Genomic DNA, 21,800 nt, shown 5'->3' with positions numbered 1-21,800 from the left:
TTGTTTTATGACAACGTGAATAACTACAGGGCTTTGCAAAGCATTTCTAGCAGAAGCACCCTGAATTTAATAGAAGTGGATCATTTCTGGAAAGTATTTGGCACTCTGGCAGTCAAAACGCTCTTGGTAAAAAGATACCAAAAATAATAATGAAAATCAGGTTGCCCTCCTTAGCAGATGTTTAGGGGAAAAAAAAAAAAAAAAAGAAAGAAAATTTAAAAAAAAAAGAAAGAAAAAAAATTAAACAAAATTTTTAAAAGGCAGGTTCCCCGCTCGCCCTGAAGTTATTTTAGAGTCGGGAATTTCTTCCCTAACAGTTTTATGCAAATCCCTTAAAGAGTTTACAGCTAACGCTCCGACCCCGCTGATTTTACTGAGGAAATTTCATGGCTGCTTGAGGTCTAATACCACCGCACCGTCGGGGAACTCGCGGCAACTTTCTCATCCCGGGCCGAAGCGCGGAAGGAGCTCTGCCCGGCGCATCTCTGGAGACAGGATTTGGGGTAGAACGAGCTCTTTTCCTATGGGAAATGTTTCCCCGGTGCCCCTCCGAAGCTCCCTCCCCGCGGCGGGGCCGGAGCCCGCCGGCACCCCGCGCCCCCTCCGTCCGCGCTGCCCGCGGAGCCCCCGCGGCCGCGCACCTCGTGCCCGTTGGCGCCGGGGGCGATCTCGGACTCGTTGACGAGGGAGGACTTGATGTCGGCCAGGTCGCCCTCCTCCTCGGGGTGGCTGATCTCGGCGAAGATCTTCTCTTTCTGGGGGTCCCCCTCGTCCTTGAAGGGGATCATCTCGTCGGTGGCGCAGAGCTCCGGGTCCCCCCCGCCGCCCCCGGCCCCCGGCAGCTGCGGCATCCTCACGGCAGCGCGGCGTCTGCTGCGGCCGCCGGCCCGCCGCGGGAAGGGGAGCGGGCGGAGCAGCGGGGGGAGGAGGAGGAGGAGGGCGGAGGAGGAGGAGAGAGGAGGAGAAGGAGGAGAGAAGAAGGAAAAATCCCGTGAACTCCTCGGGGCTGCTCTCGACAGCCGGAGACCCCCGCCCGCCCGTCCGCCCGCCCCCTCGGGGCCGAGGTACCCCGTCTTCCGCACGACACCGACGTCCCGGGACCCTCGCCCCAACGCGCCGCACGGCCGGAATAGGTCGAAATACGCTCGCCCGTGTCCCGACCGCGCCAGGGACCGCCCCCCAGGAGACCCGACCCCCCTCCATCCCCCCGGGACCCGGGCTCACCCCGGGGGCGAGGAGACGCGGAGGGGAGCGGAGCCCGCCCGCGCTTTCGCCTCCGAGCGAAGTTGCCACCACCCCGGCGGGACCGAGTTAAAATGGCTGGGGGGAGGCGGGCAGGGGGAGGGGGCGTCCCGGGGGAAGGGGCCGGCGCTGCCCGTGCCGCGCACCCACCGGGCCTTTGTCCGCCACTTCGTCCGCGGCTCCGGGCACGGCTGGGCTCGGCTCGGCGGCACCGCGAGGGGCGGGGGGCCGGGGAAGAAACAGCCCCGGGAGGGAGGGAGAGCAGGAGGGGAGGGATGGAACGGGCGGGGAGGTGACCCCCCCCCCGCTTCCCTCCGCGCCCGCGGGCAGAGGAAAAAGTTGCCGGCACGGCGCCCCCGGCCGCCTCCGCGCTCAGCGCCCGGCGCGGGGCCTCCTCCTGCCGCAGCCGGCGGGCGCGGCGCCCCACGGGGGGCGGCGGTGGGGCGCGGGGCGGCGGCGACAGCGCAACTTCAGCATCGCTCCCGCCCTCCCTCCCTGCGCCGTCGGGGCGGGGCGGGGCGGGGGCGGCGGAGATGAAAGGGACCGCCGCCGTGACTGACACCGTGTCCGGCCCGGGAGGGCCGAGCGGCGGGGGCGGGGAGAGGAGGGGGCTGGGGCCAGCGCCAGCGGGGAGGGAGGAAGGGGCGGGAGGGAGCGGGTGCGGGGCTGCCCCCGGGCAAACTTTGCTCTGGCTGCGCGGAGTAGCCTCTGTGTCCGTGTGTGTACCTACACGCACATGTGTGCGTTTGTGTGTGCGTGTCCGCGTCGCGGGGGTGCGCCGGGTCGCTGTCGCTCCTCTCCCTTCCCAGCCAAGAGCCCGCCGAGGAGGGCACAGGCACTAGCTGCATCCCCGGGAAGGGCGGACAGACCTGCTTTTTTAGGGCTGCTTTGTTGAGCCTTCCCCATCGCCACATGGCGCTGCTCCGGTGTGGGAAGTGTGTGAGGGGTTGACCAGGCTCTGCCCGCGCCCGCATCGGACGAAGGGCAGAAATTAAGACATCCCCATTGAATCCAGTAAGTGCCCGGCAGAAACGAGTGGTAGCCCCTGAGAGACGGGGAGAAACCGGGGTGAGCTCGTCCCAGTTTCGGAGCGGTAAATAGAGCCAGAGCAGTAAGGGAGATTTACCCCTCCACCCTGTCCCGTTCCTCCAGCACCGCGCTGCCCCGTTAGCTCCTGGCCGATCCAGCATCAGCCGGCGACAGGGCACGGGTGCAGTAAAAAAAAAATCATCCAGACAAAAGCAGGCGCTGCGCTTGGGGAACGTCAGGATCCGCAACTTCTATTTTGCGAACACCATGGGCGCACATTTTGCAGGAAACAACTTCCCAGTATTTTGGCATCGGAAAAGTGCGCTTTGTGCTTTGCACATGCCCCGTCAGGTTGCTAAACCTTCAAGCGCCGGGAGCCGGAGGAACGGGAACATGTGGATGCTCAATCCGTTTTCGGCAGATGCTGGGTTCGGCACGGCGGCACTGCCGGCCGGGACACGGGCGGGCTGAGCCCGGCTGCCCACGCCGCCGCCCGCGGCTCTCCGTAATCGTCCTCGAACGGGTAATTAAAATCCAGCTGAGAAATTAGACCCTCCAAACCCCGAGAAAGGGAGCAAGGTAGCGGGAAACGGGGGGGTGGACTTGCCAAGTCGAACAAGTGCGTGAAATAAATGATCGAGAAAGGAAGAAATTAGAAATGTAACTTCTGGGAAAGGGCTTAATTGTGCAGTGCTCCCCAGATGCAGGGAGCCCCCCTCTCTCCCGGAGACGGCTGCAGAGAGGCGATGGAGAAGCGGTTGTTTGGAAAACGACAGACAGCTCGGGGATGGTTCCTGAGCGGAGATGCGCATCTCCGCATCCCTCCCGCCCCTCTTCCCTTTCCTCGCGCTCGGCGGGCACCGGACACCCGGGGCGGGCAAAGCTGCCCCGGGATGCTCCCGTTCTGAAAAAAAGACCTTCGCTGAGAGGCTGAGGTTTGGAACCCGCTCGCCCGACGGGGCGGCCCGGGAGCAGGCAGCGTGACCACTCCTCCGTTTCATTACCGTGTCCCTCTGGAAAAGCAGCCTCCCCCCGCCCCTCCGCCGTGCCTTTACGTGGGCTGGAGCCTTTCCCGGATCGGTTTTTTGGTGGAAGGATTTGGAAGGCAAAAAAGGGCCGGGGTGGGGGCGGCGGGACCGGGGCGGGGGAATGTGTGTGTGGAAACCGTAATGATTTACGACAAAAAGATAAACTCAGGAAACGTCAACTCCAACGTCAGATTTGACTGGAGACAACGCAATGCTGTCGCTTTACTCGCAGTCCTTGGGGCACGGCCGGAGGCGGGGGGCAAGGCCCGGGGTACGGGGACGCCCCACGCTGGCCCCGCTCTCGCCCCCGGCGGGACCCGCCGCCCTCCCCGGGCCACCGGGAGCGCGCCCGCCGCCGTGCCCGGCGCCCGGCTCCGCAGCGGCTACCGCGCCGCTCGGTACTTTCGTAGCGGTGATTTTTGCGCTTTAGGTGTTTCTTATTTTTTTTCTCTTTTGCTTTAAGCGTGAGTTTGTATTTTCTCGTGGTTTTGTTTTTGTTTTTTGTTTGTTTGTTGGCTTTGTTGTTTAATTCTGGACAGGTTTTGCTGGGTTTTTTTTTTGGTCGTTTGAGTGGGTTTTAGCGTTTCAGAGTGAGTTGAGGAGTTTTTGTTTGCTGGGTTTTTTTGCATTTTCAGCGTTGAAGGGACCCGCACTTGGAGCACTCCCCGACGGCCAGCCCGGCTTGCCCGGGCTCAGGGCGGGGGGCGCGACCGGGGAGGGCAAACCTGGTCCGGGGAGGGCAAACCCGGTCCGGGGCGGGCTGGGCTCCAGCGCTTGGGACAGCGGGACGAGCCCGCGGAGCTTCAGGGGGGCTGAGAGGGGGGACCTGGGGTGCCGATGCCGACCCCTCCGGGGGCAGTGAGCGGGCGGGGGGACACAGGACACTCTCGCGTGCGAAGCGGCGTCCGCCGGCGGCGCCCCCTATATAGGGGAAGGGCGGGAGTGGGGCGGGGCGGCGGCGCCTTTGATGTCCCGCCGGCGGCCCCTTTCATCCCCCCCCGGTTCCCCCCCCCGAGCTCTTTGTGTGACTAAATTTGGCAGGAGCATGGAGGCGCGCCAGGGCGCCCACGTGTGCGCCGAGCTCCCAGCTGAGAGAGCCGGGGTTTTCTTCCGGGTAAGGAGACAGCGGGGGAGATCAAAGAGTTTGGGGAGCTGGAGCCGAAATGTGCAGTGGAAATAAAGTGAAATTAAATAAATAAATAAATAAATAATAGAAAAGGGGGGGGGGAAATAATTCCTCCGTCCTGGACGCGTGCCAGTCAGAGGCAAGGGGGAGCAGGGGGAGCATATAGTGGTCGGGGGGACCGGCGGGAGGGAGGAGGGAAAAAAATATTCTCGGAAAAGGGGGTTGCAGTTGTTTTCTGAAAAGAAAAATAAAAGAATAAAAAGCAACCAACGAACCAGCAGACCAAGCCTTTTGTTTAAAGCCGCCGGGCTGTGGAGCCAAGCGGGCTCCGCCGGGAAGAGCCGTCCAGGAGCGCGGTCGGGCCAGGGCTGCGCGTCCGCGGGGCAAAACTCCCCCGTACTGCCCGAGAAACGCTGGGCAACCAGCGGCAGATATCCCCTTCTCCCGCCCGCCAGGCCGGTTCCGGGGTTCCAAGGGAGTCTTTCTGGGCAAACCCCCCGCGGTTTTTCCTCCCCCTCGGAAGCGATGCCGAGGATGGTCCCCCGAGGGGTGGGTGTCCCGGGGGCCAGGCGCCCTTTGCGGCAGCCCACGCTGCTCCCCGCGGCTCCCCGGCGGGCACAGCGCTGCCGAGGGACAGCGGCGCTTCTCTCCGAGCTGGGCTGGCACCGCCGGGCTGCGCCACGGGAATCCCGGGGCCCCGCTGCCCTGCACACCCTGCCCCCCCGGGCCTGCGGGAATGCTCACCCGGCCCTCGCTGCTCCCTCCGGACTGCAAAGCACAACAAAGAGTGTTAGGTTTTAAAATTTCTCCAATCGAGCCTTCTCGGTGCCTTTTCAAGGCAATGTGACTGAATTATGCGTGTTCCCCGGGTCTGCGTTTGCCACCCCGTTTAGATAACAGCCGTGATTTATGTGCAAGTTGAATGTATAGGCTGAATTCCCAAATTCCTTCTGAAGCAAATAAATCCTCCTCCTTCAGGACATGGGGTGAGCAGGGCCAGAGCAGGGATGTGATGATTAGCCCTGGCTCTGCAGAGTTATCGCTGGTGTCCTGCACATCCCGCTGCTGCACAGCATCACTGGGGAGCCAGCCCCGGGCTGCCTCAGCTTGTATGGATGTGTTTGCAAATATGGACCTGTCCTGTGCCTCTAAAACAAGGATAATGCCTCTAAGGCATTTTCTACCCTGTGAGAATAAATGCATTGTTGTGTTTAAAGAGACTCTTCTGATAAACACCATAGGGAAAGCTGTAAGTAACAGTTCAGGATTTTTGGGGGGAAAACCCAGTGTCCTCTCTCACTCTTGTGTTGTACCAGGCACAATCCCTTTGGTGGTGCAGTTCCTTTTACAAGCACAGTGTCCAGATACCTGGCATGCCTTTGGATTTGGGGCAGGTTTGGACTGCAGGCACTGTGGCTCACACTCCATGGCCTATGCCCAGCTGTTTATGGGGTGGGTCACCTGCCGTGGCCTCCAGATGATGCTGATGCCAGTTCCTGGTAACCTCGAGGGAACTTGGGTGTGGTGTGGAAGGGACTTCTCATTGCACTTAGGATCATTCCTGTCATGGTGGCTGAGAGGGATTCTTTCCAACAGTCAGGTCAAGAGGATTCTGCCGAGTGAAGGGAACTATTCTGTATTTGGTGCAGATTTATATTTTAAATGGAGAAAAAAAACAAATAGGGAATAATATCTTCTGGTTTTGAAGGCTCATTTATTATGAGCCTTTATGAAATACGGACTCATTTTTCAAATTTATAACAAAGGGCATCCTGGCTATGTTTCCAGAAGCTATATCAAAGAGTAACTGCACTTCTCATTTAAAGCTACTTTGAAAGAGATCACATGTAATAGGTATTAGGATATTAAGAGTGTATATGTGCTTTTTGCTTTTTAATTTACACATCCAGCTTTCCAATTCTGGGATGCCATTAATGTTCTTAGCCCAGAATTACTCTATTTAAAGAGCTAGGTTTTCTTAGCTCTTGCAACAACATGGACTTTATGAGATTTGAGTGGGAAAATCTTACCAGTGCATTTTTACTGTAAGAGCTTTTGTTTAGAGGAAGGCATTGGTGGCTCAGATCTCATGAACATGTTGTTATCTTATTTTGAGATTAAAATAGTTGGTAGTTAGTGGATGCTTTTTTTTTTTTTTTTTAGTTCAAGATAAAATACAGGGCAAGTGGCGTGGTTTATTGAAATAAGTGATGACACAAAGTAGCTTGCAAACTAACCCTTACATTAGGCTGTGCAGTTGCAGGATTATTTCTGATGACTCATCAGATCAGGTAATCCACAGCATGTGGATAAAAGGGGACGCAGGACTCAGAACTAAACCCAGAAAGCCACGCTTGGAAAAATGCAAAATCTGAGGTTAATGTTGTATTAAAGGTAAGACCTGAAAAGAGCACGGCAATGTGCTGCCCCCCAGCAGGGATTTTTAGCCTGGCATTTTTGAAAGGACCAAAGAGATGTTCAAAGGGAGTGCAGTAAAATATCCCTGAAGGGGCCTTTGAAAATCCAAACTTTGGTAGTTTTGTGGGACGCCACATTAATGTGAGATTCTAGCTGAAGAAATGTGTTTTAATTTCAGAGTAGCAGTTTTGCCCATTTATGTCAACATTTCCTACTTTTTTGGAGGGGGAAGTTCTGCTCCTGAGTAAATAAATGTTATACGTGTCCCAGAACAGATGAGATTTTCTCCATCCCTGGAGCCAGGATGCCACACCCAGGGGCAGTGTCTGTGGGCAGGCTTTCAAAGGCCCCTCCAACCAAGTCCTGCTTCTGCACCTCTAGCCTGGGCTCAGAAGTGCTGGCGAGTGTCTCACGCTGCAACTTCTTGGATGCACCAGGGAAAGCCCCCGAGGGCCTTTTGCTGGGGTTTTGTGCACGTGTCGTTGGAAGCCTTATACTGAAAATGTTTATTTCTATTTGTACTTGGTTATACAGTGCAAAATTAGTATCTGGAGCCCTGTAAGTATATGAGGTGTTTTGTAAAGCAGTCACCCTTTTACAATAGCCCTTGGCTTGGCTCTAGCTTGGCCTGTTTTGGAATTCAGCATACACCAATTGATATATTCTGTCCAATATATAATGACCACGCAGAGCTGACTGTGCACCAGTGTTTCCTTCTGGCTTTTGAAATGGCGATCGCTCCCGTTCTGTGCTCCCAACGAAATCAAAGCATCTTGTAATCCTTTGCTTGTTTTTAAGTGACAGTAGTCCTCTGTTCCCTGACAAATATTGCCAGCAGAAGCCTGGTAGCTCCAGACAAGGTCCTTTGAAAGAGGTGGGAGGGGAGAGAGGCTCTGCAGGCAACTTTCCAGCAGCAGCTGTGCACTAACGGCATGGGAGTGTGGGAGGCTACTCCCGGGTTAGGAAGACAGTTCAGCAATGCAGTGAATGTGTGCTCGCAGTACATGACTCCTATTTACTTTTTTTGAATTCCCTGACCTTTGTGTGACCAAATCCATTGCCGAAACGCAGCTGGATGGGGAGGGCGAGCAGCAGCCAGCCTGTACCAAGGACCTTGCTGTGCTCGGTGGAACACGCGGTGCTCCCCCAGGGAAAATGTTTAAGGCCAGTAATGAGGTGGCGAATTTTCCTTCTTGCTGAGAAAGTTATTCGGAGTTGGGTCTTATTTTACTGTACCATCTCTCACTTTCCATGGAAGTAAGTGCCATTAATTTGCCTGGCAGAGGTATTAAACTGTAACAGCTGAATACCAGTCAAAGGCAGTACTGTTTGATAGGGAAGTGCCAGAGAAAGAGAAGTTTGCAGGAGTCTGGGGTATTGTTCAGAGTCTTGTGATCTCAGCTTCATCACAGCTTCACAGTTTCAGGTCTGGTAATGATCTGAAAATACAAGTCTTCATGGTGACTGGAAGGCAGAGAGGCACAACCTATAGGGACAGCAGTTAGGGTTCACCTTTTGATGAAGAACAAGATCAGTCTGAGTTGCAGCTGGCCATTTCACCTTCAGCTCCATTTTCCTTTGAGTGGGTCTCATGGACCACTTGTGTCCACATCCAGGGGAAACAGGCAGTTTTGGCTTGGAATTAAGAGTTTCAGAAAGACTCTCTAACACCAAGGGAAGTAAATAAATGTGAGCAAAAGTTCTGCAAGTTGTCAAAGGAGAATATCACATGCAAAGAGATTTCAGTCAAATCCTGCAGAACCTGACTCATAATTGTGCTGGAGCAAGGACCTACATGAGACCCCGTGCTGAGAAAGAGCTGATGGGGGTGACGCTGAGGACAGTGTGGGGTAGAGGAGAAAACTGTAAGTGAATGGTGTCACATAAAATTCCAAAATTCCCTGTGTGGTGTTGCTCTGAGTCTCCCAGACTGCTTGTGGTTACTGCTGAGCTCAGCCAGAGCATGGATGCTCAGGCTGTCTTCAAGTAAGCCCTGCCTAAGGAGGAGAATGGTTTCTGCCCTGCTGGAGAAGGGTAATGAGAGAGGGGGACCCTTTAGGCTGGCTGGGCTATTGCAGAGGGTGGAAGAAAGGGTTTGGATTGTGGCCCTTGTTGCTCATCTGCCAGGTTACACCATGATTGATCAGCCAGCTTCTGGCCTGTACATCTCCACAGAAAGCTGTGCTTTCCCTCCTGTTTCTACCTTGCCTCTGCTGCTTTGTGCTGGTCAGAAGGAAGGAGCAGCTGCAAAACTTGCACGTCTGGGTGAGCCTCAGTCGTCAGCTGAGCCACCAGCCCTTGCCCACGCAGCAAGGCTTTTCAACAAAACAAGAGACTCCAGATGAAAATACTCTTCCTGGCTAAAAGACTTTAATAACTTTTACTAACTTCAGCACCTTTTTAAACAATGTGTAATTAAATTATGAAGTTTCTTGCTGCAAGATGTTATGGAGTCTGACAGGATGAATGGATTCAGAAAAGGATTAAGCAAATTCATTTTGTCTATGAAACAACTGGTTGGATACAACTTCCAGCCTAAAAACTCCCTGAACACCCAACTGCAGGCAGCCATTCCGGGCACATGGAAGGTGATGCAGCACAGGAGTGCAGATTGGAAAATCAAAAGCTGCAGAAAATTACTCAAATGCATGCTGTGATGGAAAAGTCAGAATCTGAATTTGCAGCATGCCGTCAGTCACCGGCCTCAAGCTATAACCAAGATTGATACCAGCTGATGTATGCATGCTGCTACTTATGTTGATAATGAAATAAAACTTTCACTGCTTTATTTGTCTGTCCCTTGAGGAATTCAGTTTTTCAGACCTCTCTCACAGCCAAGACTACTTTTTATTACATTTATTTGTGTTTGCTGGCTGTGAAGCATCTAAATAGTGTTTCATTAAAAAAATCTTTATACGAGAAAGATCAGAAGCGTTCCGTGGTATTTCTTTTTCTTTAAAGGGGGTATCTTTGGCATGCAGACAGGCTGTGGCTAACTTAACCATTATAAGTTAGCAAAGGATCATCCATCAGATATTAGCCATAACCAGAATAATATTAGATAACCAGAAAAGGCCGCTTTTAATGGGATTTAATTTCATGTAAAATATATTATTTTGAATTTCAGTAAAGTTTTTCCTTGACTGCAAACAAACACCTTGTTATTTTGAGTTCTCTTCCTCTTAAACACTGTGCATTTAGCCCTGATATGGGCATAGGATTCACCAGATTATTTTGCATTAGAAGAGTGCTATCTTTAGTGAGAGCAATTAAGGCAAAGGGGCTGCAGGCCAAAGCACTGGAGCTGTATAAGGATAGCAGAAGCTGTAGATTAAGCTGTATATTAATTACTTGGTTCCCTACTTGGAGCTATGAGCAGTGAATTCTTTAATTTAACGTTGCATTTTTTAAGGTAGTTTGTGGTTCACTAAAACCCAAAGCATCGGGAGGTTTTGCAGGTGGATATTAAAATGGTGAAACTACTACGGATGTTTTGAAAAATACAGTTGAAGCAGACTGCAGAGGTGGATCCAGAGGGCACAGGACAGCACTTGGAGATGCCCAGGTACATTGCTTTACGCAAGCTCTTGCACAGGGCTGCAATAAGATGGGTTTACTTCATCCACACCCTGAGCTGGGCTGTGGATTTGATGTTGTGTGACTGAATGTCTGGTTTGGGCAGGAAGGTCTCCCCTCTTGCTCCACTCCATGGTTTATGGAGTTGCCCACACAGCCCGTTACACATGGTATGCTCTCCAAATTAACAGGTTTCTGCCCCAGAGAAACTTATGCTCTGGAGGAAGTTCATATCTTTGAACTTATCTGAATTATCCTCATCTGGGGAAATGAATTCCTTTAGCTCATTCTCATCTCTCAGAAGCTCCTTGTCCCCTCAGTCACACTTTAGTCTCCCTTGCTACTGCTGCACGTCCTCCCTGTGGACTCCTCCCACAGCTGGGGAAGCCTGCAAGATCCCCTGGGGCTGCTCCTGATTTCCCGCCAGGCTCCAGGGCAGCTGCCCAGTGTCCGAGCAGGGGAGGGGGCCCTCTTAATGTGACTTTGTTCAGTTGATCTGGGGCTTGTCAAACATATGTGCCTTCAAAAGTCCTGGCTCTGACCTGGGAAACAGGTGGCACCTTATTAGCCTTTTCAAAGGGAGCTCTCCTGATCTGCTGTGTAATTTAGGCTCCTGTGTTAAATATAACTCAGTGTGCAGCGGTGCCTGTAACCATCGTGCTTGGGCCAGTGTCTGCCTGTCAGCTCTGTGGGGCTCTGCACAAGTGCAAGAGCTCCCACTGGGCATCCTCCCACCAGGCTGAGGGTCTCTGCCTGTGGTGGCTGTCATCTGTCATGCAAGGAAAGGATCCTTTGTGCCTTACTCCCATCAAAAGCACTCCTCTCTATGGTAGAGGAGGAAATGGCAGCAGCAGCAACGCTCTTGACGCTGATTCTGAGATCCATCCCTACCACAGAGCCACAGAATCAATGATGTTGGAAAAGACCTCTGAAATGATCGATTCCAACCTATGACTGAACACCACCATGTCAACTAAGCCATGCCACCAAGTGCCATGTCCAATCTTTCCTTAAACACCTCCAGGGACAGTGACTCCTCCACCTCCACACATAGCCTATTCCAGTATTCAAATTCCCTGATGATAGACATTAGTGTAGTGTAACTTAGGAAGTGTGTAATAGTTAACATTTTACTTCTCTGCCCTTTTTCTTCTGTCAGGAGCCTAAATGCCAGCCATCACCTGGGTGATGTGGAAAATGCATGGCTTGAGATTGACCCAAGGGCTGAGCTTCCTTCAAAACTGCTGTGTGGCAGCAGGATCCCAGAGAGAGACATGGGCTGCTATCAGGCCAAGAAAGGAAGAGACCGTGCCCAACAGGATTGTTGGAAGTGGTTTCCACATTCTCTCCCTGCCAAGAGGCAGCCAAACCAGGACCTTTTATTTGTTGTTGCCTGCTTGCCCTGCCTGAGTTCAGACCACGTAGCTGTGGGACAATGTGAGCACACTGAGCTGGGCTGGTGTGGTGGCTGCACTTTCCCTCAGCAATGAAAGGTTTTCTACTGTGCAACTTACTGTGCTGGGCTGTGCCAGTAACCAAAGTGCTTATCCCAGGAGGGATAAACAGTTCACCATCTCTGTAAACAGTTCACCATCTCTTTTGTAAAGGTGAGTAGGTCTGGCCAACCAGTATAACCAGAAGGTGTTATCAGTAGGCATTTTTCAGGAATACTGATTTATTTAATTGACATAAAAACTATAAGGACAGCTCTCTAAATTTGTAAGGCTTTAAAAGCTTAAACCAAGTGAAATGGTTAGAAGAGCACAAACCTGCTCATTCAACTCTGTCAGCCCAGCTCCTTTCTCAGAACCCACCTCTGCTGGATACAGCCTAGGAAGAAGTGATTTACAGTCCATGATGAGCCTTTGCTGATGCTGTCCTGGGGAAGATGAGAACTCTCCATAAAGCTGAAGGAGCCTCACAACAACCACAGTACCCTGGAGCCCTTGCTGTCACAGACATCTTTTATGAAAAATCTTTTCCTTAGGATTTTTCCTCCTGAGAAGCTAAGAGGCCTCAGGAACAAAATGTAAATGATGATTATCTGCTGCTGTGGAATGCTACAGGTGGATCTTTGATTGGCCCATGTTGGCTGTTTCTAATTAATGGCCAATCACAGTGAGCCGGCTCGGACAGAGAGTCTGAGCCACAAGCCATTGTTATCATTCTTTCCTATTCTATTCTTAGCTAGCCTTCTGAGGAAATCCTTCCTTCCATTCTTTTAGTATAGTTTTAATATAATATATATAATAAAATAATAAATCAAGCCTTCTGAAACATGGAGTCAAATCCTCGTCTCTTCCCTCATCCTAAGACCCCTGTGAAATCGGTCACACCTTGCTCCTTCAAATTTCATAGCATCTGGCACAAGCAACTCTGTCAGATGTGATGGCTACGGAGTAGTGCATGCAGAAAAGGTTTGAGCCATTTGGAGCAAAGAAAAAATAAGACACCTGAGAGTATGATGTCACATGGAAATATCAGGGACATTCAATAGTAATTGCACCTGCATGTTATTTATCATTTATGTGTTGGCCTTTTTCTTTATGTGCATGAGGATCTGCCCCACTTCTCCATTGCTACCAAATTCTTAAGTTGTTTGACAGGATTTGGTCAAGTACGCCATCCCCTCAAGTTTGTGTGGGTTTTTCTGTGTTTCAACCTAGAAGTATTTTTTTTCAGCAAGATTTTGGAGCAAGATTTATTTTCAGTTTCTTTGAGGCAGTTTGGAGCCAGAAAGGAGTATAAAAACCTCCAAACACCAAAGGAAATGGTGCCACTGAACAAAGGGTGTCTTGTTTGTAAACTTCCATTTTAAAGTGTTGGCGCATATTCTACTGGAACAGTTTTTCATTTTTCACCTATAGAGTCCAATGTTTTAAATACTAACCTATTCAAGAGTCGAGTACTTTTTAGGGCCCTTTGGAGTGTCTTTTCAGTGCTGCGTCTGTTTCTGAGAAAGCTGAGCTGTCTTCACTCCTGTGTATCGATCCTCTTAGATAATGTATCCAAAGAGAAAAAGGAGAGAGAGTGTTTCAGTTTGCAGAGAAGCGCAGCTGAAGAGAGGGAGCTGAATGTGTCCTGTAATCTGTCAGTTGCAGAGCCTTCATCACTGAATGATCCTCACCTCATGTTTCTTGCAGCACAAGAGCAGGACTCTATTTCAGAAAAATAACAAGCTAGGAATAAAATAAATTTTAAAAAAAACCCCCAACACTCCCTTGTTCCCCCCTCAATTTTCCTTTGAATCTAGACACGGTTTAACCAGGAGAATTTTTTTTCCCTGCACTTTTACCTTAATATTTCTGTCTACATTTCTGTGCCTCTCTCTGCTGCCAAAGCTAAGTGTTTGCTGAATTAAATAAACCATGCTGCATTGACAGAGCTCGTGAATGCTGCTATTGTCACCAGAATCCCTTTTGCTGGTCTGACCCCAAATCCTAATGCCAACAGTGGTGCAGTTAAAGTGAACAAGAATCGATCATGCTGACAGGACTAAGAGACTCTCCAAAAGGTAATTTTGTAGGCTGGTTTTGTCACCACGTGGCAAAACTTTGGATATGTTACATCTGGCCTTGTTTGGAATCACTCCTGTCAGAAAAGGTTTTTCAAAAAAGTAAATGCCAACACATTCAAGAAAAGCTCTTGTCATATGGCTAAAAGCCCCCAGGTAATCATTTCAGTTACAGGGTCGTTAATAATATTGGATTTAATGGATTTCCAGTGTTTGCATAATGCAATAGGGGATCCACAAGGAAATGGATTCTTCCTATCTGTATTGTGGAGAAGAACTTAGGGCTGACGCAATATAAAGTCTCTAAGATGAAAAATTGGAGTAATTTCAGACAAGATAGTTTCTTAAGTCCTGAACAGGAGAGGTCTGAATTTTCAAAGCAGAACTGTAATAATTAAAATATCCTAATTTTGCATGTCTTAAATGCCTACATGCTGTTGAATATTCCAGAACCACATACTACTGAGAAATTCATTTAAAATATTGGGTCTACTCTTTTTTGCGTGAGGTTTAGAGACAAACATGTCCAACTTAGAGTCCAGCTGGTCTTTGTCAAACTACCCAGGAAAAGAACATCCCATCTCAAATCCTCTGCCATTATTTCCTCTGGCTCCTGTTTTTACTTCTCCTTTTGGACACGCTGAGCAGCAGCTGCAGCAGAAGAGTTGCTTTGGGTAGCTCTGGTGAGGAGCTGATAGCTCAGACCAGTATTGGAGCTCCAAAAGTGGTATTCACCTGTGGGTTTCAATTTCTCTTCCAACACATTTGCATGAGGCAGCACGAGAACCCTCTTCAGCAATGTTTTCCTCTTCACTTTGTCTTCCTTTCTGACAATAGAGCACAAACCCCTACAGAGAGCTGCTGCATGAATGACTCAAGCTGTCTACAGGCACTGTGTTCCACTGACACATATCCTCACCTGAGAACGAGGGTTTCTCCCAAAATGGACACTCCCTGTGTGAGCTTTACAGAAATAAGGAGAATTTTCTTCTTCCACCTTAAGGCATGAGGAGAAGTGTCCTAGTCTGTAATAGTTTTAGGTTTGTGAGCAGAAGCTCTGGGCCATCAGGGCTTGCTCTGTTTGGGCTCTGGTGCCTCGGAGGATTGCGGGAGTACCAGCTCTCCTGAGCTTTGGAGGCAATGCAAGAGCGTGGCAGGAGGAAATCCCTTCCTTCCTCAGCCAGGGGAGACAGAGACCTGCAGCTTGTACCAAATCTCTTGTTCAAACAGTGATGTCAACCTTGCCATGGCAGTGATCAGCAGAGCCCAGGTTACCATTTGACTCCTGCTATGCAAGCAGAGGCTAGCAAAAACCAAACTGATAATTCACATCCCCCAGAATTCAGATTGCACCTCAGAAGTGACTCTTTAAAAGCTCTGGAATAATTATTTCACCTGTAGTTGGAATTTTTTTTTCTCCAGGCTCGACTTACAGTTTATAAATATGTGAGACAGGCGATTGGTAATTCAGTTTATAGTTTGTATGAACCCTGAAGCTTATGTCAATGCTGTTATCTATTATAGAAATGCAAACATGCTCTTTGATGTGTTATTCTCAGTGACTTGGGAGGATAAAGACGGAATACTCTATGGGCATTTGTAAAAGAAATTCAGAAATTGCAAGTCTACTAGAACCTAACAACATATTTTCATTTATTTTTTTCTCCTTTGCAATATACTTGATTACAGTAACTGAAAAACAAGAGAAATGTTGCATCAATCTAGATTTCTGCAGTAGGAGAGCCCAAACTGGCTCCCCTGCTATGCCAAAAGCCCTTTTTGGAGTACGCCAAATGTGTTTTGTATTACAGCAGAAGGGAAATTTGGTGCCACAGATGTAGGATTTATTCTGTTGGACAGATTTCCTTGCTATAGGAGCACCTCCTGCTGGCTCTGCACTGCGCTGCCCTTGCACTGCCCGTGTTTCCCAGACTTGGGAATAAAAAAGGAGCCACGTGAGGTTTCTGGAGATAGAGGAAAACAGGTCATGGTGGGACCAGTTCTGCTGCAGTGAAGGGTGAGAGAGAAGGCTCCAGTGACTGACACTTCCCAGTCTGCTACAGATATATATTTCTATAGTCCCTAGTGGGGTGTTTGTACTCCACTAACTCAGTTTGGGGGTTACACACTGTCTGCTCCCACGTGTCTGCAGTGACCCAGGCAGCTGGGAGTCCACAGAGCAGCTGGGAGTAAAACTTGGTAATAGTGGGTGACAGAGAGCAAACAGACATCATGTTTGTCCCTGGTAACTTCAGTTTCTCCATGAAAAATAGCTCAGAATGCTTTTCCACACAAAATGCCTTTTTTTTTTCTTTAAAGAAGAATGTATAGTGGCTTTGTGGTCATCTTAGTGGATTTTATTTCAAAATATAAAAGTAAGATATTAATATGTCCTTTTTCATTTCAGTGTTTTTTTCCAAGCAATTTCTTCCTTTAAGGTTTTTTGTTGGGTTTTTTGTTGTTGTTGTTTTTTGGGGTTTTTTTAGGAGGCAATTATAAAATAGTTTAAAAAAATAAAGTCAGCCTACAAATGATACGTTAAAGCTAAGTGAAATAAGCTATCCTGACCAGAGTGCTTTTCTTCCTTGGAAAACTAAACCAGTTGAAAATACTTGCTGTCATTCTGATGCACAAGAAAAATAAGTCCAAAATATCAACATTTTCCCCAGAATGAGAGCACTGCCAGCTCTGACATGTTTCCTTTGGTGATCAAAGCTCTTGGGATGGCTGGAGATGACATGAAGAAAACGTGGTTTGTTCGTTTAAATGCAGTGGGTGAGGAGCACGAGAGAGCAGAGTGTTGTAGAGAGCAGGACTCAAACACAAAATGAGCAGCAAAGATGTGTTCATCAACGCCTTCTCCTCGTACTAAGCATTAGCACTGTAGTAAGGAGCATTTTAAGGCTCCTGTTATTGTTATTCCTATAGTCTAGAAAGGGGCTGTTGAAGCAGGCACCAATGAAGAAGAACTAGGAGACACAGACCTTGTCTCTACAGCAGTTAAACTTCTGGTCTACAAAGGGATGACCCATGGTTTATTAAAATAGCATTTTTTTCTTTACTGCCCTGTGTTAATATTGTGACACACCCTGGTGAAAGCCCAGCAGGCCCCTGCAGTGCCATGCCCTGTTGTCAGGCGCTGTCTGTCTGCGCCCTCCGGCTGTCCCTGCAGCCCCTCCCTCGGTCACTTGTCCTGGGGACGGTGCCACCAGGGTGAGCAGCAGGGATCCTGTGACACCCACTGCAAATGCCCCAGAGTCAGCCCAGGCAAGTGCTCAGCCGGGACAGTGCCCTCGGTCCTACATCCTGCATTTTACAGGAAGAAAAACTGGGGAAAAAATTCAGAAATACTGTAGAAAATGGTTTAAAATTTCTCTGGAACTACTTTGGTAAATCTTGGTGGTGTAAAGCCAGACTCCTTTTATCTCATAGGAACTGAAAGGCAGAAGAAAATTATGACAAATATGTTTTTAAGAATTAGAAAAAAAATACTTAACCCCACATATTTGGAATATCAGCATATTACCATTTAAGGCTGTGATTTTCAAAAGAGCTTATGGGATTGTGGCACCCAGACCTACTCCTGCCCCCATGGAAATGCATATTAATTTGCTATCAACTTCCATGCGAGGGATCAAAACTCTTCAGCTCTCACTGCATTTCCCTGGGAGGTTGGTGACTGTTGCAAAAATCCCAGCTCAAACCTCCTCACTGTCACTCTCTTTTCAGTGGAAATTCAGTGAAAATTCAGTGACTATTGCAAAAATCCCAGGCTGAACAACCCGATAGCTCCTGGCTTTCAGGGCAGGAAGCAAACTCTGTGCATCCCACCCAAAACCAGCAGCAATCTCTTCTCCAGTTCAGAGGGGTTTGACACTTTTGCCTTTTACATCCCTCATGCTGGACAAACAATGACCTGATTATTGAGCCTGATGGTGATCAGATTGTGATGGGTTTCTGTTATTTGGGCACTGAGAAGAATCCATGTCTGGGCCAGAGAAAGCAATCCTTGATCTGGCTGTAGGGACCCATTTCTTTTAAGTAGTTACTGTTTGAAAGTGTCCAAAACCAGGAGGTCTCATGAGCTGGGCTAGAGCTGGGGCTGTGGTGCTTTCGGGGTCCCCCGTGGCAGGAAGGAAATGATGAATCTGACTCCATGTTCTCAGAAGGCTAATTTATTATTTTATGGTATTATATTATATTAAAGAATACTACACTAAAACTATACTAAAGAATAGAGAAAGGATACTTACAGAAGGCTTAACAAGATACTAATGAAAAACCTGTGACTCCCTCCAGAGTCCCGACACAGCTGGACCATGATTGGCCATGAAGTCAAAACAATTCACGTGTTAGATAGACAATCTCCAACTGCATTCCAAAGCAGCAGAACACAGGAGAAGCAAAGGAGATAATATTGTTTTCCTTTTTCTCTGAGGCTTCTCAGCTTCCCAGGAGAAGAATCCTGGGCAAGGGGATTTTTCAGAAAACGACAGTGACACTGGGGCAGTCATAAACACACATTCCCAGCCCATTCCAGCTGTACCAGTCCATTTGTACAGTTTGACTCTCTCTGTGTGTGTGTGTGTGTGTGAGGGTGCTGGCATGGGGGTGCACATCCTGCTGCGTGTCACACGTACAATTTCTTCTGCTCACAGAAGAAACAAATCTGCTTTACACCAACAGCTCTGGGTCTCTGCTTGTTAGACAAAAACACCACTTACAAACACATAAACCAGCCGTGCTTGCCTGTGCTCTCAGAGCAATGGTAATTACATTGATTTTTGGTCAGTCCTGTCATATTTACTCCACCAAATTGATTAACCTGTGTAATGAGTACAGGACTGTGACCAATACTGACCCCACATCAAAGCCTGATCTTGCTGCAGTGTGCTGACCTGAATTTTAATTGTTCAGTAGGTTTTGTAATTAAACCGTAAATGTGCTAAAGAAGAGATTAGGCATTTCAGCTAGCAGTGTGTCTATTTTTTCCCAGGTGTGCCAATTGTGTACATTATAAAATGTCCAATGCCCGCCTCAATACACAAAGATCTAACAACATGCCATTTCATAGATGACTAAATCTTCTTCTATTATTTTTTTTCTTCATATATTAAAATATGGAAAAAAATGTAATTTGTATCCTACAATTTTCTATATACATTATTGTATGGCACTAAAGCTCTTGCATGTAAATGTATGTAAATAAATCAACAATGAATAAATTAGGACTTCAAGTCTCTGTGAAGTTCCCACAGGCTTGTACACTTGGTCCTCAGAGTCCAAAGGAACTACTGCAGACAGATGTGTTTTTGTTCTTCAGGATCATCAGCATGGTACATCTGTTGCTTCAGCCAGTGGCTATGCCAGACTTGAGAGAAGACACGTTACTCATTAAATGAAGACAACTATCATAAATAAACTAGAACATTTGGAAAACTACCCATGCCTCACTTTTGTTTGAAAGAAACTTCTCTTTTGGAAGTTCTCGCAACATAAAAGAGAGGAACTGCACTGCCTCATTCCACATGAGTCTTTCCTCTTTCATTTTTCTGGAGAAAAACACGTGTTTCAACATCTGGGCTTCCAGCACATGTTGCCTCCTACCTCATGTGCCTGCTCCTTTGGCAGGGAGAAATCCAATGTCTCTGTTGGTGCAGCTCCCTGCTTTATTTTCGACCACACAGAGGAGATGTAACTAGAAGGAGGTGGGTTAATCTGGAATTGGGTGGGTTGTGCTAGAAAGGAGCAACTGGGAAGAAGACCCATCTTTCATTCATAAAATTATGTTTGAAACACATGGGGAGAATTAGGAGCTACATTTTCATCTTCATGAGCTGGGATTTGGGAGCCTGCCTTGAGATTTATTCAAAACCATAAATCTGGTTTGAAACTGTTCTTCGTTGGTGTGCTTGTACTTCTTCCATCTTCCTGTGATTTAGTCCATCTTCCTGTGATGAGTGTCACCAGAACTCAGAAAAGGTGATTGACTCTGTGGGTTTCATTGTGAGCAGAGAGCTTGGCTGAAGGAAGGGCAGGACCAGGTTTCTTTCTTAGAGGTAGACTGTTGTGCATAAAGAATAAGGAGGTCAAGATGATAAAATGTGCTATGTTTGGGGAGTAGCAGTCTGAGACACAGACTATTTGTCTCATAGATTTGGTAGCCAGAGTTCATCTAGAATTGGCAAAAAAAAAAGAAGTCATCTACTGATACTTGGAAAAAAAAATAAAATTGAATGTAGATATGTAATTTACTGGAATGGTGAGACAGTCCTCATCTTTTTGATTAAAAATAATCACACTGCAGACTAAAGAGTACCCACCTAGCACTGAAGAGTGTCCTGTAGGCACTGATCTTTACGTAATACTGACAACTTATTCTCCAGGGACAATCTCTGCTTCGCTTTCCTTTCCTGTGCTCTGCCCAGAAATCCCAAAGGCATCTCTGGGAAGATTTTTCTTTCAATGGGGAAGTGTTTTGTTCAGCCATGTAGTTGCGTTCACCGACTGGATGTGTTTTTCACTTTGCAGTGTGCTCCAGGATGCCTTGGTCCACGACGAGAGCCTCAGAATCCAGCTGAGCATTGCTTGGGTGTGAGCTTCCCTGCCTGTTTCCCTGCACAGGTTCCTCTCAGGCACAAGACTCTGCAAGCTATTTTGGTTGATCCTGCCATGAAGGTATTTTCTGCATGCTGGAGTTTTTAAGCATGGGTGTTGATTTATGTCATTTTGGCAACAACATGCTGAAATTTCTCTACCATTTAGCAACTCTTATTCATCCATTTAAGCACGTGACCAGCCTTGATAAATCAGTGAGGACTCTTAAATGCTGACTGTGGGAATCTGTGAAGAATGATGCCTTCATTATCACACTTGAATATGCACTGAACCTTGCTTCCCTGTCCAGAGGCACCCTCTCCTCCACAGAAAACACCCTACCTGCCATGCCTGACTTTCTTGAAAGTATTTGCAAGGACTGTGCATTAAGTAAAACCTAAATAAAACAATGTAGCCCCTCTAAAAACACCAATGTGTTGTATCCTTTAAGAGTGAATGCATGCATCTGTAAGATCAGATTTTAGATTGCTAACAAGACCTCCACATTTTCCAGCTGTGACAAAAGACCTTGCAGTGCATAACCATGAGTCCAAGCAAAACTATATAAATATGCCAGATAAATAAAAGTTTTTGCTTGCCAGAGATGTCAAGGTCTATGAAATAGGTTTGGACTCTTAAATTGAGACAACAGTTTTCAAATAAAATTAAATGAGTTAACCAAAGACTGAAATCCTAATATAAGAATTAAGAGGCAAGAAAAGTCATAAACAAATTACTGATATATAATTTTAAGGTAAATATGTTAATTTAAAATAAGTTTGCATACCCATTTGAAAGATGTAATTTCAAGACAGAATAACCAGTTTAAAATTAATATAATTTATTAACAATTAAAAATTATAACACAAGCAGAGCGAGGTTGGAGGTGAAATATTGAGTTTCCTTTGATAGGTAGAGTAATTATGAAGTATGCTTTTGAAGTTCAAGAAGAGAGCCTTAGGACACAACATTTTTTAAAGTAAAAATTGGCTTGCACTCTGTTCAAGTGATTTATTTTGCACTAAGAAATGGGTGTGAGACATGATGTGATTTAAAATGTCATCCCTTGATGGAACTGCTTGAGGGTGACATCATTTTTTTTCCTTTTTTTTTCTCTACTTTTATTTATGTATTTGGCTGCTTTATTTCTAAAGTTTTCTATCTTAGGGAATCTAATGAAATCACGTAGATATTTAAAAAACCCCAAGCCATCAACACCTTTGCCATCCCCCAAATAAAGCTTTCCCCTAAAGCTCAGGAAGCTAAAAGC

At 47.9% G+C, this 21,800-nt stretch overlaps 1 protein-coding gene and 1 long non-coding RNA gene across 6 annotated transcripts in view; one reads left to right on the top strand and one right to left on the bottom strand.

The window, feature by feature from the left end:
* The window catches only part of LEF1 (lymphoid enhancer binding factor 1), a 71,073-nt gene extending 69,491 nt beyond the window's left edge, over nt 1-1,582 (bottom strand). For 2 of the 5 annotated variants that reach the window (XM_036382089.2, XM_036382094.2), the window contains exons 1-2: nt 1,393-1,580; nt 642-870 (exon numbers count right to left, since the gene is read on the bottom strand). In XM_036382089.2, coding sequence (XP_036237982.1) covers nt 642-851 — 210 coding nt within the window. In that variant the 5' untranslated portion in view covers nt 852-870; nt 1,393-1,580. Of the gene's footprint in view, nt 1-641; nt 874-1,392 lie in introns of all 5 variants that reach the window. The other 3 variants (XM_036382093.2, XM_036382090.2, XM_036382095.2) reach the window with 3 other exon arrangements.
* The window catches only part of LOC129046674 (uncharacterized), a 162,139-nt gene continuing 141,322 nt past the window's right edge, over nt 984-21,800 (top strand). Inside the window, exons 1-2 of the long non-coding RNA XR_008508329.1 lie at nt 984-1,064; nt 20,465-20,611. This is a non-coding gene — a long non-coding RNA (uncharacterized LOC129046674). The remainder of the gene's footprint in view (nt 1,065-20,464; nt 20,612-21,800) is intronic.

This window comes from Molothrus ater, chromosome 4, assembly GCF_012460135.2.
Source record: "Molothrus ater isolate BHLD 08-10-18 breed brown headed cowbird chromosome 4, BPBGC_Mater_1.1, whole genome shotgun sequence".
NCBI lineage: Eukaryota > Metazoa > Chordata > Aves > Passeriformes > Icteridae > Molothrus > Molothrus ater.
The sequence above is the reverse complement of the archived record's forward strand: the minus strand, read 5'-3'. Positions and strand labels throughout refer to the sequence as shown.